The 18,802-nt window shown below is 41.1% G+C and overlaps 1 protein-coding gene across 2 annotated transcripts in view; it reads right to left on the minus strand.

Annotated features, from left to right (window-relative positions):
• CDYL2 (chromodomain Y like 2) overlaps positions 1-18,802 on the minus strand; it is a 189,025-nt gene that overhangs the window by 60,636 nt on the left and 109,587 nt on the right. For both annotated transcript variants that reach the window (XM_067720617.1, XM_067720616.1), the window contains exon 2: positions 1,825-2,413. In XM_067720617.1, the coding sequence (XP_067576718.1) occupies positions 1,825-2,413 (589 nt within the window). The remainder of the gene's footprint in view (positions 1-1,824; positions 2,414-18,802) is intronic.

The following is an 18,802-nucleotide window of genomic DNA, read 5'->3' on the forward strand; positions in this document are numbered from 1 at the left end:
ACTCGAGGTTAACAAGGCCACCACTGAGGCCAGCAGGCTCATTCTCATCTGTTTCCCTGGGTCATGGGGAACCATGCTCCATCACCAGATCGTGAACCGGGCGGTATCGATGAGGCCCAAGGACAGGTTGCACACAGCTAGCAGCCCTGTCCCGCTCTGGAAAAGGGCATGGAAGGAGAAGCATGCCTTCACTGAAACTTCTCTACAGGTCTGCCTTCTGTCTCAGCCCTGCAGTGTGGCAGCTAGAGTCAGCATGCTTCCCCGCCCACGTTCCCATCCCCCCACTCTCAGGGCAGCCACATCTTGAGCAGGGTAGAGGGCTGCTCCCGGCCGGGGTGCCAGCAATCACACCCAAGTTCCCTGAGCCTGCACCCAAGGAGCCTCACAAGCCCCCCTTCCAGAGACAGGGAATCCCTCCGCTGCTGTCACAGGAACGCCAAACACCAGTGTTTGTGCCAGGACTCATTTACACAAGCCCACTCCTCCCCAAGAGATGGATTTTTAAAACAAACAGCTTTTCCGTATGTTAGCAGGCAGAGTCATGTCAGCATCAGGGATCCCCAGACGGAAACATGAGTCAGTCTGGGGCAGAGACTGCTAAATAAATCCTGTTTGGGTGAAATTCCTCTCTCTGGAGAAAGAGGAACCTCAAAGCGGATCGCTCAGATTCCCTGGCAAGAATGCCTAAAGACGCCACGTTCTCCCCAGCCGGGCACGCCCTGAGCACCCTGAACTCTGAAATCATCACCCCTCTAACGTGCATCTGCCTCTGTCACCCCATCCTTCCGGAAACTCTCCCAACCCGTCCCACCTGCGTCCCGGCACCCCTATTCCCACACGCACTCTGGTTCCATCCAGGGCATCGGGTGGCCCTACTCTGTTGGGCATGGGTTGTCCACACTCGAGCAGGATTTCCTGACATCCCAAGGCTTAGAGTTCTGGCAGCTAAAGAGACAAATGCACCACGTGGACACACGGGTACCTGAGAAATGAAGGAACACAGGTAACAGGTGCAGACGGCTCACCTGGGAGACTCAGCCACTGAGCACTCTGTTGAGGAGATGTCAGATTTGGGAGCTTGAATTACCTGGGTCATCGCCTCCTCTTTCCTTAATTTTGCTTGTGGGGACTTGGTCAGAGGGAGGGATTCCTGAATCTTTGCTGTGTTGCTTGCGGGAGGTGGCAAGAAGGTACAAAGCAAAAGAACTGGCCTAGGAGGGGGTCGGGGCAGCATTTAGGACCTAACACAGACATGGGGCCAGATCATGCATGTTAGCGAGAGATGAGAGGCAGGAGGCTCCAGCTTAAGGACCAGTTGGGAGAATTCCAAGTCCAAACTGAGAAGCAGCAGAGCCTGGGCCAGACCTCGCCTCTCCGGGCTACAGCGCTGAGGGCAGGAAACTGGAAGCAAGGGCTCTGGGAGGTGCATGCGGCCTCCGAAAGGCACTGGTCCTGTGGGGACATGAGTCTCGGGTCCTGATGGGTGAAGACTCTGAGCCGCCCTCAGAGCAGGGGCTCCAGAGCGGTTACCATGGCTTCGGGTGCCTTTAAGCACAACCAGGGATTTCCGACGCAGGACAAGCCTTGGCTGGAGCATCAGTGGCTGGGCCCCGGCCCCGGCCCCGCCCCCCCCCCCCCCCCCCCCCGCCCGCCACGCATAGGTGTCTGTAACCAGTGCAGGCACGTGAGCGAGCCCACAGTGCCCTAGGTGAAAGAGACAAAGGGACAATTACTGCCTGGCTGAGGGTCAGGGCCGGGGTGGGGGCAGTGTGTTTCCCTAGGCTGCCCGCAAAGCCCCATCGGAGAGGAAGACCAGCCACGTACCGAGTCCGTTCTCCGCCAGCGCCGCGGGGCTCACGTGGCAGTCGCCCAGGTCCTGCTCACCCACGTCATTCAAATCCAAGCCGGGCTGGTGGGACCCGTTTCCAAAATGCCTCTCTTCCTTCTCGGAGCCGGCGTCCCCGTTTTCCATCCCATTCTGCGCCTTTTTCAGGGGCATTATTTGCAAGCCACTGGGGGTAGTCCTGTAAGACACCGTCTTGGTGGCCCTGTCCCCGCCTGCAGGGGGCTTGGCCGGATACCCTTTTTTCGGCTTGGACAGGGAAGGGTTGATCCGCTTCCGTTTATGGGAAGTCCCTTTGCTCTTGCCGGATTCCGAGGGTCTGTGGGACAGTTTCTCGACCGAGGGGCCTCGGCCGTCCCGCAGAAGCTTGGAGGCGCCGGACTGCTTCCCCGACTTGAGCCTCTTGTCCTTGGCCAGGTGCAGCCCGTTGAACTCATCAATGAACTCCTCGCAGTGCAGCAGGTGGTGCTCGGGCTCCCACGTGTCCTCCGTGCTCCCGTAGCCTTTCCACCGGATCAGATACTCCCATTTTCCCTTCTTGTTCTTCCTCTTGTCTACAATCCTTTCAACCTGGGATGCAAGAGGAGAATCAGGAAAGAGAGATAGACAGAAGAAAAAAAAAATTAGTCCCAGAACACAAGAACAACGCAGAGCCCTCGGGATAGATGCATCCGCCCTGGCCATGGGGCGAGCTGCTCCCGAGGCAGGAAGCTGACCCTCCCAGGAGCCTTCAAGAAGGCTGGTTTATTTTAGGACATCGCTGAAGGAAACTGGCGGTGAACAACCACCATCGTTGTTTCCCATGACAACTGCACGATGCCACACCTGCCTGGCTGCATCGACCTGTCCATCCAAGGCTTACTCTTACTCGAAATCGCATTGCAAGCGTTCACTGAAGATCTATATTCTTTTCATTGCACCAAAGTCGAATCAGACTTTTAAAGACCAATTTGGTGTGCGTTTTTCACCGTTACTCATAATAATAAGTAACACTGAGCATTTACATCAGAGGCACTCTTCTAAATGTATCCTTACTTACAATGATACTAACGATTAGTAATATTCGCTGGGCATGTGTGAGGCAGACGATACTAAATGCTGGCCATGGATGGTCCCATTTCATTTTCTCCAGACAACAACCCGATGCAGTAGGTGTTCTTCCTATCCGCACTTTACAGAGAGGGAAGTGGGGCTGAGAGATTGTCTCTCAACCAAGCTCCAAGCTGGTAAAAGCAGAGCTGGGATTTGAACCACTCTCACCCCGAGTTTTTTTTCTTAACCATCAGGCCATACCAACTCTCTCTCAACTATAAAAATCTTCCATATTGGCCAAAACTGACTCGAATCAATGAAGCCCAATATCCCCCTATTCGGCTCCCCCAGCTGCAACACAGGGGGTACAGCTGCGAGGTAAGGTGATGGGTGACATTTTTTGAGCGCCTATTATGTACCTTGCATAACCCCACAGGGTGTACCTTATTAATGCTCCGATTTGATAGATGAGGGATTAAGTATGACGCAAGCTGCCTACAATGCAGGGCTAAGAGGTGGTAGAGGTAGATCTGAGCATATATCTGGTTTTCGAGCCATGTAACTCCTGTCTATGTACCTTCAAAAGTAAGTAAATCTCTCGTCTTCAACAAGACATGGAAAAACACACTTAGAGAATGCCAGTCCGAAGGCTAACAACTGGTGAATCGGGGTGAAGGGTGAGTGAGGCTTCACTCATTATTCTCTCAACTTTGCTATACATGTGAAATTTTTAATGAAAAAAACTGACAGAAAATTTCCAGTGCTCTACCCAAAAAAGAGCTAAATTTCAATGAAAAAGTAAACAATTATATTCAAAAGTTTACTATATTTTAATGTCAAGATAATATACTTTTCTAGAATGGAATTCGACCCAGTGAAATGAAGTAATAAGTGAGGAATATGCCCTCAAAACTCATGGAAAAAAAACCAATATGAGAGGGGAGAAGCAGTTACAGTTATAGTTGATAATTGTTAAAGATGGGTAATAGGTAAATGTGGGTTCATTATACAACTGTTTATGCCTGCATGTTGGAATTTTTATGTGTCTAAATTTTTCCATAATAAAAATTTTTGAAAAGTGAGATTATCTCCCAATGATCCATATACAACAGAAGCTATGCAAAATAATTAAACGACTTCCATTGCTTTGCACTTAATAAATGTCTAAACAGCTAGGCCATATTGCCTCTTTATAATACTGCTTCTTCACAGACAATTTAAATTGTTTCCTTAATTGATCCGTCTGAAATCAAATTGGCCTATTTCTATGAAAATTTCTTTCCTTATAAAATGCTCTGTAAACATCTGTTTTAGATTTATTACATAATTTTTAGATGTATCACACAAACTCTATAATAGCTTGAAAAAGTAAAATCATGCCAAACGAATCCAACTTCCAATCTCTGAATCAAGGAATGGGACTAGCTGGGTATTCATTTGTGATAATGCTGCAGAAAAGTCAAGAGGAGGCTCTGGAGGAGCCTGCAGCTTTGCACATTTGTAGGACTTTGAAGGGGGAAACCCTCTGCAAGTTAATGGAGGGAGGAAAGTGAACAAGCAACATGGCACTGCTGGAAATAGCAGCATCCCTGAGAAGACCAACCTAGGAGTGTCAGGAGGAAGCCCAGAAATGTCTAAGGGCTATGAGGTACGGGATGCGTGTTGGCACGGAGGTCTCCAGCTTCAGAAAGCATGTGCTTGGCTCCCAGAATGGAGAACCTTCTTCCCCAGAATAAAGCAGAAAACCATGTTAGACAAACAGCCCACACAGTGATAGGTGGGTAGGTGAATGGATGGGTAGATGCATGGATGGATGGAAAAATGGATGGTTGAATGGATGAATGAACAGATGGCTGGAGAGTGGAAAACCAGCTCCTCCCCCAGTGTGGCCCCAAGTAGCCATGTAGACACTCCACGTGTTCCTGGGCAAGTTACTAAACCTCAGATGACTCACCTAACAAGGGGGAAATAACAGCACCTACCTCGTAGGGTGATAGTGGAGGATATACAAATAAGGAGATTAGCATTCCAGAGTAAAGGTCACTGAATCTTGCATACCCTCCTGTGAATACAAACCTGGATGGTATCTAAAGATAATGTTTCTCCACCCTGCAGAACGTGACCCCCTGAGGACACTCAACTCCTCCCCGGGAAGAAGACAGAGTCGAGTCCACCTACTTAGATAAGTCCTTCCAAGTGTGGGAGACGGCTGTGCAGAGGAGGGCTGCTCAAGAAGCTTGGGCAGTCAGCAAGGGTGTCTACATGGCTACTTGGGGGCGCACTGGGGGAGGAGCTAGTTTTCTTCCCTCCTAGTTACTGGAGGATTGAGTCACAAGTGGCTTTATGAGGGACAGAAAGGCCATTGCTTCCACCTCTGGTACCAACCAGAAAGCCACTGGGTGGCTTGACAGTCATTTCTACTTAAATTAACCCAATACCAACAATGAACAGTATTAACAGGATTATTAACGGCCTGACATGCAGGGGAAAAACTACTGGCTCTTCCACTTTCTATTCACATGACCCTGGGCAAGTTGCCCAGCCTCTCTGGGACTCAATGTCCCCATCTGTCAAACAGAAATAGTAATAATAATAATAATAGCGGCTTCCTGCAAGGTTGCTGGAATAAGGAATAAGGTGTGATTGAGAAAGTAAAGTGCCTTGAACACCACAAAGCACTACGAGGACATGAGTGGAATTGCTCTCAGAAATATAAAGCTTCAGGTGACAAAAGTGATTTTATATACATGATTTCTTCTACCGTTTAAACCTTTTATAAAAAATGGGTTTTTTCAGTTTCAGAAAAACAACTGCTTTTTCTGAAAGATGAAAATGCCCACAAGGAGCTCAGAGGAGAGCTGGCTCCCAAACACCCCACCAGACTTTGAATGCGCCATCTCCTGGGGCCTGATCTCCTTCTTCACATCCCTGTACAGGTTTTCTGACCCTCTTTTCCTCTTCTTCTCGGGAGATCCTCAAATAGAACCAGAACTCTAGTCTGTTCTGTTGATAACAAAAGCCTACATTATTTAGGACTTGAATGTTAAATGACTGCAACGTTCTCTGTCTGGAAATCCTGTCTTTCCCTTAAGCTCCCCCCAACCTCCGCCACTGTCCTCAACTCCTCACACCTGTTGAAAACAGAGACCTGGGCCCCCAGGTGCTAGCAGCTCTGCTCTTGATGCCCCGCCCCACGCTACCTGCACAGGCCTCGTGCACTACCTGAGGCTCAGGCCCTCCAAATGGAAACAATGGTCAATTCCCTTCTCCTGTAGTTACCTAGGAAAGCGTGAATGCTATTAAAAAAGCGTGTGCTCACACACCTGCCACCTTCTCTATTCAAAGGTAAGCAATCTGAGGCCCTGAACAATTCCTTTGAGTTCAACCAAATCATTCATTAACATGTTCTCTCTGTGATCCCCGCTAACACAAGATGTGACTCTACTGCAGGTGGGGGCAGGGAAACTGAGGCAATTATTACCAGCGCCACGATGACAGGTGGATGGCTGTCTTGTTAGGAATGAGGATGGTGACAGTCACCTTTAGTGGCACATGCTAAGTCCAAGGAACTGTGTTAAGAACTCATAAGCTTTCCACTGGGCAGTATTCTCACCACGGACAGGTGAGGAAGTTGAGGCTCAGAGAAGTTAGGTAAGTTTCCCTCTATCACACAGTCAGTAGGTGGTTAGCCAAGATTGGAACCCTAGTTCGTCTGATTCCTCGGCCCAAGTTCTTGGCCACCTGGCTACACCTCACCAGTGGGAAGCCACCAGAACCAGGCAAGCAAGGTGCCAAGCATGTGGCCCACAAGCACTGAAGAAGGAGACGGCTTCGTGAAGTCCTGCGTCCAACACTGTAATGTGTGTCCGTACACAAGGCACCGCAGGCCATGGTGAACCCACAGACCGCCAGCATGGCACCTACAGGCTGCTGGGGACACAGCGCTTGAATGAGGGTGCACGAAGTCACAGGTGATAACAATTATGAAAAGGGGTCTGACGGTGAAGAGAAAGGGGCTGTGGGAAAGAATGGCTACTTCAAATTGGATGGACAGGGAGGTTCCTTTGAGAAGGAACGGGGCCTTCGGAGATGGAGAAAATTTGGACCAGTGAGAGGCCTTTCCAGGCAGCAGGACAGCCTCCTCAGCTGTTCACTGGCAGGTGACCCAATAATACCACCACCACCTAACATTCACTCAGCATTTACCAAATGCCAGCCACTGTCCTATGTGATCCCTACACAGTAATGTAATATTATACATGTTAACTCATTTAATCTTCAAAATACCTGAACGAGGTAGGTCACTTTATTCTCTTTTTGATAAAGGACAAAGCTGAGGTGCCCAGGGATTAAGGACCTTGGCCAAGACCCCATCTCTGACAAGCAGCAGAGAGTTAAGACTTGGTTTGATGCATCCTGGCTCCAGACCCCATGCTTTCAAGGATGACACCATTTCCACTCCCCACTCTTGTTCAGTGAGCCCAACCTGACTGAGGCTGATGGCATACGTGCAACTTCTGATGCTCCCCCCAACTCCTGCCGGGTCACAGAAAACCTACAGCATCTTTACATGGCTTGAAAGTGGCCTCTCAAAGAAAACTCTAATTCAAAAAGATACATGCACCCCAATATTCATAGCTGCACTATTTACAATAGCCAAGACATGGAAACAAATGTCCATCAACAGATGAATGGATAAAGAAGATGTGGTGTATATATATATATATATATATATATATATATATATATATATATATATATATGTTGGTATATAATATATACAATGGAATATTACTCAGCCATAAAAAATGAAATAATGCCATTTGCAGCAACATGGATGGACTTCACCTATCATACTAAGCGAAGTAAGTCACACAGAGAAAGACAAATATCATATGGTATCACCTATATGTGGAATCTAAAAACCATAACACAAATGAACTTATTTAGAAAACGGAAACAGACTCAGACATAAAAAACAAACTTACGGTTACCAAAGGGGAAAGGGGAGGGAGGGATAAATTAGGGGTCTGGCATTAGCAGATACATACCACTATTTATAAAATAGATAAACAACAAGGTCCGACTATATAGCACAAGGAACTACATTCAATATCTTGTAATAACCTATAATGGAAAAGAATCTGAAAAAGAATAGATATATATATGTATGTATAACTGAATCACTTTGTTGTACACCTGAAACTAACACAACATTGTAAATCAACTATACTTCAATTTTTAAAAAAAGTAGCCTCCTGAGCTTGACTCTCCTGGGGTCTCCCAGCATGCCATGTGGGCCTCCCTCCCCTCCTGCTCCAATTCTCCATCAGTTCAAAGGAAAAAAGACTAATCATCAGTCATATTCCCTATCCCAAGCTTCCCATCAAACCAAAAGAGTATATAAAATGACAATAGCTCGGGAATCCAGGATCATCAACGAAGATTTTCCAGACGCTGGAAGGAAGGTCCCTCACGCCAGATGGTGTTGGATGAGAAACTTTGGGTTACTAGTACATGTCTTAACCTCTGAATGCGAAGAACAAGGCCAAAAAGGAATAAAGGAAGATGATGTCCACAACTGCTGTCTACCCACACATACACCAGAGCAGCCATCCTTGGACATTCCCCAGATTCTGGACCTCAAACCCCACACCCACAAGGACCTCTCTTTCTACATCCTTTCAACATCCTGGGACAGCTTCCTTGGACGTAGAGAGGCACAGGCTCCCATCTTTACGACTTGGGGGATGAAGTCCTCAGGAAGAGTAAAGACGGGACAAGTTCTGGGGACAACCAGGTATGGACTGTTTCAGGTCTAGAAGATGGTGGTTGCTTCAGATTATCTAGTCAAAGAAGAAGGCAGTAAGAAGACGTGGCACGTCCCACTCAGTCCAGCCAAACTACAGTATACTAAGGATATAGCTGCAGACCAAGAAATTCGGCTCAGAGCCATGCAATTCAAGCTAGCATCGGGTGAGGGACTGAATGGGGAACACAACAGCATCCAAGTGAGGAGGGGACCAAGAGGAACTCCCACACCCACTCTGTTGGAAAACACTAAACCAGAGAGACTTCTGTTTGATCAAGAGCACACAGACAAAAACTGGTAACTTATTTATAAAAACTTCTAAAACAGAGCAGAAGCAAGAACTACAGTCCTGCAGCCTGTGGAACAAAAACCACATTCACAGAAAGACAGACAAGATGAAAAGGCAGAGGGCTATGTACCAGATGAAGGAACAAGATAAAACCCCAGAAAACAACTAAATGAAGTGGAGATAGGCAACCTTCCAGAAAAAGAATTCAGAATAATAATAGTGAAGATGATCCAGGACCTCGGAAAAAGAATGGAGGCAAAGATCGAGAAGATGCAAGAAATGTTTAACAAAGACCTAGAAGAATTAAAGAACAAACACCTAGACGAATTAAAGAACAAACAAACAGAGATGAACAATTCAATAACTGAAATGAAAAATACACTAGAAGGAAGCAATAGCAGAATAACTGAGGCAGAAGAATGGATAAGTGACCTGGAAGACAGAATAGTGGAATTCACTGCTGTGGAACAGAATAAAGAAAAACGAATGAAAGGAAATGAAGACAGCCTAAGAGACCTCTGGGACAACATTAAATGCAACAACATTCGCATTATAGGGGTCCCAGCAGGAGAAGAGAGAGAGAAAGGACCAGAGAAAATATCTGAAGAGATTATAGTTGAAAACTTCCCTAACATGGGAGAGGAAATAGCCACCCAAGTCCAGGAAGCACAGAGAGTCCCAGGCAGGATAAACCCAAGGAGAAACACGCCGAGACACATAGTAATCAAATTGACAAAAATTAAAGACAAAGAAAAATTATTGAAAGCAGCAAGGGAAAAAGACAAATAACATACAAGGGAACTCCCATAAGATTAACAGCTGATTTCTCAGCAGAAACTCTAAAAGCCAAAAGGGAGTGGCATGATATATTTAAAGTGATGAAAGGGAAGAACCTACAACCAATATTACTTTACCCGGCAAGGGTCTCATTCAGATTCGATGGAGAAATCAAAAGCTTTACAGACAAACAAAAGCTAAAAGAATTCAGCACCACCAAACCAGCTTTACAACAAGTGCTAAAGGAACTTCTCTAAGTGGGAAACACAAGAGAAGAAAAGGACCTACAAAAACAAACCCGTAACAATTAAGAAAATGGTAATAGGAACATACATTTTGATAATTACCTTAAACATGAATGGATTAAATGCTCCAAGCAAAAGACACAGGCTCAGTGAATGAATACAAAAACAAGACCCATATATATGCTGTCTACAAGAGACCCACTCCAGACCTAGGGACACATAAAGACTGAAAGTGAGGGGATGGAAAAAGATACTCCATGCCAATGGAAATCAAAAGAAAGCCAGAGTAGCAATACTCATATTAGATAAAATAGACTTTAAAATAAAGAATGTTACAACAGACAAGGAAGGACACTACATAATGATCAAGGGATCAATCCAATAAGAAGGTTTAACAATTATAAATATATATGCACCCAACATAGGATCACCTCAATACATAAGGCAACTGCTAACAGCTATAAAAGAGGAAATCGACAGTAACACAATAATAGTGGGGGGACTTTAACACCTCACTTACACCAATGGACAGATCATCCAAACAGAAAATTAATAATGAAACACAAGCTTTAAATGACACAACAGACCAGATAGATTTAATTGATATTTATAGGACATTCTGTCCAAAAACAGCCGATTACACTTTCTTCTCAAGTGCCCATGGAATATTCTCCAGGATAAATCACATCTTGGGTCACAAATCAAGCCTCAGTAAATTTTTAAAAATTGCAATGATACCAAGCATCTTTTCTGACCACAAGGCTATGAGATTAGAAATCAATTACAGGGGAAAAAAAAAAAACCTAAAAAACACAAACACATGGCGGCTAAACAATACGTTACTAAATAACCAAGAGATCACTGAGGAAATCAAAAAATACCTAGAGACAGATGATAACAAAAACACGATGATCCAAAGCCTATGGGATGCAGCAAAAGCAGTTTTAAGAGGGAAGTTTATAGCAATACAAGCCTACCTCAAGAAACAAGAAAAATCTCAAATAAATGATCTAACCTTACACCTAAAGGAACTAGAGAAAGAAGAACAAACAAAACCCAAAATTAGTAGAAAGAAAGAAATCATAAAGATCAGAGGAGAAATAAATGAAATAGAAACAAAGAAAACAACAGCAAAGATCAATAAAACTAAAAGCTGGTTCTTTCAGAAGATAAACAAAATTGATAAACCATCAGCCAGACTCATCAAGAAGAAGAGGGAGAGGACTCAAATCAATAAAATTAGAAATGGAAAAAAAAAAACCTTCTAAAGTACATCAGAACAAGATCATAAGTAAAAATTCTCTGTAATATCCTACTAAGAAAAGTACTACTATACATTTTTGGATAGCATTTGTGTCATGTTTTCAAAGACTACAGAAAATATGGCCTCTGTTTTTAAAAGATAGAGAGAGGAAAAAAAGATAAATGATGAAATGAAATAAATAGGTTGAGTAGGGAACTGAATTGAAAGTAGACCCATTTATATAAGAAAGGATGTAAGGAAACCAAAGGGGGAAAAAGAAAAAAAAAAAAAAAACACAGGCAAAGAAAGAAAATTCCCATTGGAACCAGGAAAGGACAGAGCCAACACGCACAAAATGAAATCAGTGATGTATATGACATACTTGAAGAGCTCTCCAAGAATGCAGAAGAAAAGGACACAGAGATTTTTAAAGAAAACATTAAGGAAAATGCGTGTAGGCATCCAGGAGGGTTAACAGAGACCCAAGCAATGTAAGTCTGACAAAGGGAAAAAAATCAAAATGGGACAAGAACATTAATAAAGCATAACAGAAGAGATCTCTGTACCTTGAGTCTGTAGGTCAAAAAAAGATCTCTGATGGCAGAAGCAAAGGTTGAGAATAAATCAACTTTATTTCTATTCTTGCAAAACTTAATTTCAAAAAATTAAACTCCCTACCTCACACCCCAACCTTCCCCCATCCAAAATAGTACAGAAGTTGAAAACATAAATATTGTAAACTTAAGAATTCTAAAACCAGTCAAGTGGACCTTCAGTTGGGAAGGAAGGAGGAAAACATTTCGTTGGTTAAAGGACAAAACATAAACTAACCCATTAAAAAAATGAGCCTGGAGGATCTCATAATGCCAGAAAATAAGAAATGTTCAACCAATCAACCCCAAATGATGGCAGTGGAATGCCAAAGGAGCCAACTGGAAGAGGTCCCAGTGGCCAAAGCTGGAATAATTTGAATAATAAATAGGTTATACATGTATAACCTAAAGAATAAAATAAATACCCATGAGTTCACCTGATATAAATAAATGAATTAATTATCAGAAGTTGGCCTGCAGGCCAAATCTGGCCCAGTGTCTGTTTTTAAGAATAAAGATTCATTGGAACACACCACGCCCATTCATTTATGTATCATCTATCGTGCTTCACTCTATCAGAGTCAGTTGTGTAACAGAGACTGTATGGTCCACAAAGACTAAAATATTTGCTGTATGGTCCATTACAGAAAAAGCTTGCTGACTCTGGAATAAATAAACAAATGGGAGAAGGGACAAATATTCCTTAGAGCTGAATTCCAAATAACAAATGTAAAAAGAATAAGGGAAATAGAAAAATCTCCATTAGAGCACCACAGTAATAACTGCTACAGACAAGAGCCACAGATGGATGCTAAAACTAGTTGGTAAAACTTTAAAGAGAAAGAGGATATTTGCATAGCCTGAAAATATCTCCCCCGACATATTTATGAACTATCATGGTCGTTTGAACAGATGCCCACCAATCGATCCTCTTCCCTTTAGGAGGTGCAGCTTAATTCCTCTCCCCTTAAGTGACTGGACTTAATGACCCCTTTCTAACAAACAGAGTATGCAAAGGAAAAAAAGAGTACCTGTACGGTGCAGAAACCTGGCCCACACCAGTGATCAAGGTTACATCACCTGCATAAATCGTGTTGCTGGCATGTATACTCTGATCTGATTCACCGAGAAGCACGCTTCCCCTTTGTGGTATAATCCCCCAAACCCATAACCTATTGATTACACATCAGACAAACCCAAATTGAAGGACAGTCTACAAAATACTTGACCAGTACACTGGAAAAGTATCAAGTCACAAAATACAAGGAGACCAAGATGTGGCCTTAGATTGGAGGTGACTGAGGAAAAGCAGTAACTAAGTGCAATGTGGTATCCTGGACTGGATCCTGAAACAGAAAAGGATGTTCGTGGAAACACTGGTGAAATCCTAATAAAGTATGTAGGTTAGTTTACAGAGTAGCACCAATGTTAATTTCTTAGTTTTTATAAATGTACATGGTGTAAGATGTAAATAATCATGAAAACTGGCTAAGGGGTATATGGAAACTTTGTACTATATAACTCTTCTGAAAATACATAATTGTTTCAAGTTTTTTTTAACATACAACTGCAGGTTACGCAAAAACTTAAAAAAAAAGCATGTGAATAATGGGAACAGCAATCATAAAACCTAACAGTTCCAGGTACTCATTATTTATTCGCTTAGTAATAAAAAATAAGAGAAAGAACAAAAATATATCAGGCAGGATCAAATTTTGTAAAGAATATCAAAGTAAAATTTGAGGAGCAAAAATGCATTGAATAGGAAAGGAAATTTTTTAATTAAAAAATACTTACTAAATACATAATAGTTATGAACTTTTCTGTATCAAATAACAGACCCAAAAGTAACTTTTAAAAATTCAACAGAAAATTGGTAGAAACAATTTGAACTGAAGACTTAAACTCAATACTTTCAGACTGAGACACATCAAGCAGATGAAAAATATGGATATAAAGAATCTGACATATAAATATGATGGTTGATCAAGTAAATATTACATATATTTGTATGAACACAAATTTTAACTGCATAATTTGTAAAGAAAATAAACTCTACAAAATGTCAAGAAAATCATCCATGGAACACTTATAAAAATTGATTAAATACGAAAATGTAAGAGGAAAATAATCCCTAATGAATGCAAAAAAAGAGATATTTTACAGACTGTGATTTCTAAATACATACAATGCTATAATACTAGATAACACAATTTAAAAATAAATCCCAACCACTTATAAATGAACAAACGACCCTAAGTAACCATCAAATAAAGAGCTAAGAAAAAACTGCAATAACATTTTTTCAAAAATCAAAAAATGAGTATACACACAGTCAAATAGTTGGGAGGCAGAAATAAAGAAGGAGGGAAGAAGTTAAAACATCTACCCTCAGTAAGCAGTAAAAGAAAACAAATACTCTTGGGCAGAAAGAGGAAAGAATAAATATCAAAGCAGAAATTAACAAACTAGAAAATGTAAAAAAGCTGAACTCATTGACATTCAAAAACTGATTTTTGAAATAAAGAGGAAAAATGGCAGAGTAGGCAGCTCCAAGGGTTTGTTTCTCTACAGAAACAATGGAAAATCAAGCAAAAACGTCAAAATCAACTGTTTTAGAATTCTGGAAAACAAGGTTTGTAGCAACCAAACTGAAGGCTGAATCAAGAAAAACACAGCTCAAAAACAGTAGGAAGCTTTTTGTCACTTTTACTTAGTTTTGCCCCACCCACTCCCCAGCTCAGTAGCAGTCTTGAATAAAGCAGCCCATATCCCCAGTATGGAACCACGGTCCTTGGTTCTGGAGGAAGAAAAGCAATCCTTCTCCTCAAAGAACTGTGTTTGTTCTAACTTGTCTAGGGGCTACCTGAGGAATGATGTAAGCACTTGTTTTTGTTTTCCTCAAAACTTACTTAGGTTGGAAAATAGCTAGGCAGAGTCATTCTTCGAAAACAATGTATGCAAATGCACAATCTCCTGCCAAATGGGACAAAAGAGTACAAGTGAGAAAAACAACAGACGCACCAAAAGCCTGGGAAGAAAAGATGAAGAGTTTCCTTGGGAAATTCGGGGATTCAGAAAAGCTACATACATGCCCAAGGCAGGATACATGCCCAGAAAAGATGGCCCTAAAACTTTCCCCTCTGGCTGATCTCTAAACTTAGTGCATGCAGGAAGTGAAGACTAAGGCAGACTTGTAAATGCCCTGGCTAAGCACTGAAGGAATGTCCCAACACAGAGCCAATCTGAAAAGCCAGAGGGAGGCTTGCTTCCTTCCTTCCTCCCTCCCTCTCTTCCTTCATTTCTATTCTTTACTTCCTTATTTATTTCTCCTCGCATGCAAGGAAATCTGTCACAACCAGCTTAACACAAGATAAAGGAACAGAGAGTTCATAGACCACACATGACAAGGAGTACAGACTTTAAAAAAACAGTTTAGAAAAGTCTCTAAACAAACAGCAAGAGTCCACAACAGGCAACAAGAACAAACCCTGACAAGGGGGGAAAGTCTAATTTCCAGAGTTACCACATTATAATATTCAAACTGTCCAGTCTTCAATAAGAAATTATGAAACATTCAAAGAAACAAGAAATATGGCCCATTCACAGAAGAAATTAACAGAAACTTCCCCTAAGGAAGGAAAGACATTGGACTTACTAGACAAAGGCTTTGAATTAACGGTCTTAAGTATTCTCAAAGGGCTAGAGAAAACCATGGACAAAGGGTTAAAGTAAGCCAGGACAACAATGTCTCAACAAATAGAAAACATCAATAAAGCAATGAAAATTATGAAAAGGAACAAAAGAAATCTGGGAGACAAAAAGCACAATAACATACATGAAAAATCCACGAGAGTTTCAATAAAAGATGTGAAAAGGCAGAAGAAAGAATTGGCAAATTTGAAGATAGTTCAATTAAAATTATCCAGTCTGAGAAGCAGGAAGAAAAAAATAAAGGGAAATAAACACAGCCCAAGAGACCTGTGGGACACTGTCAGGAGTAACAACATACACACATAATAGGCGTTCTGGAAGAAAAGGAAAAAGAGAAAGGGGCAGAAAGAATATTTAAAGAAATAATGGCCAAAATTGTCCAAATTTGATAAAAGATATAAGTGTACATATTCGAGAAGCTCAACAAACTCAAAATAGGATAAGCTCAAAGAGGTCAACACTGAGATACATTACAATCAAACAACTGAAAGAAAAACTCAAAGAGAGGATCTTAAAAGCAGCAAGCAAAACGATTCATCACATACAAGGGATCCTCAATAGGATTAACAGTCAATTTCCAATCAGAAACCATGGAGGCCAGAAGGCAGTGGAATCACACATTTAAAGTGCTAAAAGGGCTTCCCTGGTGGCGCAGTGGTTGAGAGTCCGCCTGCCGATGCAGGGGACACGGGTTCGTGCCCCGGTCCGGGAAGATCCCACATGCTGTGGAGCGGCTAGGCCCGTGAGCCATGGCCGCTGACCCTGAGCGTCCGGAGCCTGTGCTCCGCAACAGGAGAGGCCACAACAGTGAGAGGGCCGCGTACCGCAAAAAAAAAAAAAAAAAAAAAAAGAGTGAAAGTGCTAAAAGAAAAAACTGTCAACCAAAAATTTACATCTGGATATACATGCACCCCAATGTTCACAGCAGCATTATTTTCAATTGCCAAGGTATGTAAGCAACCTAAGTGCCCATCAGCAGACAAATGGATAAAGAAGATGTGGTATACATATACAGTGGATTATTACTCAGCTGTAAAAAGAATGAAATATTGCCATTTGCAGGAAGACGGATGGACCTAGAGATTATAGTACTAAGTGAAGTAAGTCAGATAGGGAAAGACAAATATATGATATCACTTATATGTGGAATCTAAAAAAATGATACAAATGAACTTATTTACAAAACAGAAATAGACATAGAAAAACTTATGGTTACCAAAAGGGAAAGGGAGGGAGGGATAAATTAGGAGTTTGGGATTAACATATACACATTACCATATATAAAACAGATAAACAACAAGGACCTACTGTATAGCACAGGGAACTATATTCAGTATCTTGTAATAACCTATAATGGAAAAGAATCTGAAAAAGAATATATATATACATATACTGAATAAATAATTGAATCACTTTGCTGTACACCTGAATCACTGTAAATCATTCAATTTTTAAAATTTGGTGAAAATTCTACATCTGGCAAAACTACCCTTTAAAATTGAAGGAGAAATTATGTTATTCCCAGGTAAACAGAAACTCAGGTAATAATATGATTAGTAGACTTGCTTTACAGGAAATGCTAAAGGGAGTCCTTTAGGCTGAAATGAAAGGATACAACGTAATAACCTGAAGCAACATGAAGATTAAAGAACTCCAGAAATGTTAACCACACAGGTAATATAAAAGCCAGCACTACTGTATTTCTGATGTGCAACTACTTCTGTACATTTCCTATACGACATAAAAGAAAAATGCATAAAGCAATAATTATAAATGTATATTGATGAGTACAGAATATATAAAGATGTAATCCGTGATAATAACAACATAAATGGGGGAAAGGGAAGGGAGGTATATACAAGCAGAGTTTTGTACGATATTGAAGCTGCACTGATACCAATCCAGTAGACTGCTATACACTTAGGATGTTAATGGTAAATCTCAAAAAACCACTAAGAAAATATCTGAAAAATATACAGTAAAGGAAATCAGAAGGGAATCAAAACAGCACATTACAAGAACTGATTTTTGAGGCAAGGCAAAAAAACAGATAAATTTTCTGGTAAATCCCACTGAAGGAAAAATAGAGAAAATACAAATAAAATGAATCATAAATGAAATGAGAATATAACAGATGTAAAATAAATGCATATAATACCATGTCTTCTAACATGCTGAAAAGTTCGAAAACAGGTGAAACGCTTACTATGAAATAATATGTGCATTAGCAAAAATGACTCAGAAGATGAAAGTATAAACAGACCAATAACCAGGAAATAAGCAGATACAGTTATTAAAGTTAAACATCTGAACAGAATAACAACTCTAGGAAAAAATGGATAGTTATTAAATAATTTTTTAAGAAAAGGGTCTACCCTATAATAGGTTTACTCAGGAATCTTACCAATGTTGAAGAAATAGGTAGTTCCCACAGTACAGAAATGATTTTGGTGCAGAGAGAAAAAATGGAATGCTTTGAAATCCACTGAACAAATCTATCATTGCCTTCATGAAAACTTATAAAAGACAGCATAACAATAAAATATATATAACAATTTCACTGATCAATATGATGTAAGCATTTTATATAGAACTAAAAAACAGAAGGAGTAATATATTTAAAGGATAAAATATCTAAAAGTGACAGAATGGTTAAATTTAAAAGTCTACTAAGAGGAAGTTTCACATTAATTGGTCAAAGAAAAAAATGAGATGCTCTTAACAGATGCTGAAAAGTTAATTACCCAAACTTTAAATTCATTCCAGACCACCTCTCCCCACAAAAAAAGGACTAAAATATATATGACAAAGAAAAGCAATATCTAACTGGAAGTCTGCACCAATTCTAAGAGTAAAATTTAATAAGCACTTACACTGATGTCAAGATCAAAACAAAATATGTACAATTATTTCGCTATTGAGCTGTTTCGGGTGACAGAGCAACATATGAAAATACAAAACAAGAAAAGGAGACATGAATATAGAAACAGAAAACAAATTATCACTATATTAGATAATATGATGTATGTCTAGAAAATGGGAGATAATTAACATAAAAAAATTTGACTTGACCAGAACTTACAAAGTTTAGCAAATGCTTAACAATAAAATAAATATAAATAATTCACTATCAACATTGCTCCAAAATGAAACTACACATTCTCTTCTAATATGCATCAAGTATTCACAAAAACAATTACATATTACACTTCAGTTAAATCTCAATACATTAGAAAACATAACAAAAATCACAC

The sequence above is a fragment of the Pseudorca crassidens genome, chromosome 20 (genome assembly GCF_039906515.1).
Source record: "Pseudorca crassidens isolate mPseCra1 chromosome 20, mPseCra1.hap1, whole genome shotgun sequence".
In the NCBI taxonomy this organism is placed as follows: Eukaryota; Metazoa; Chordata; class Mammalia; order Artiodactyla; family Delphinidae; genus Pseudorca; species Pseudorca crassidens.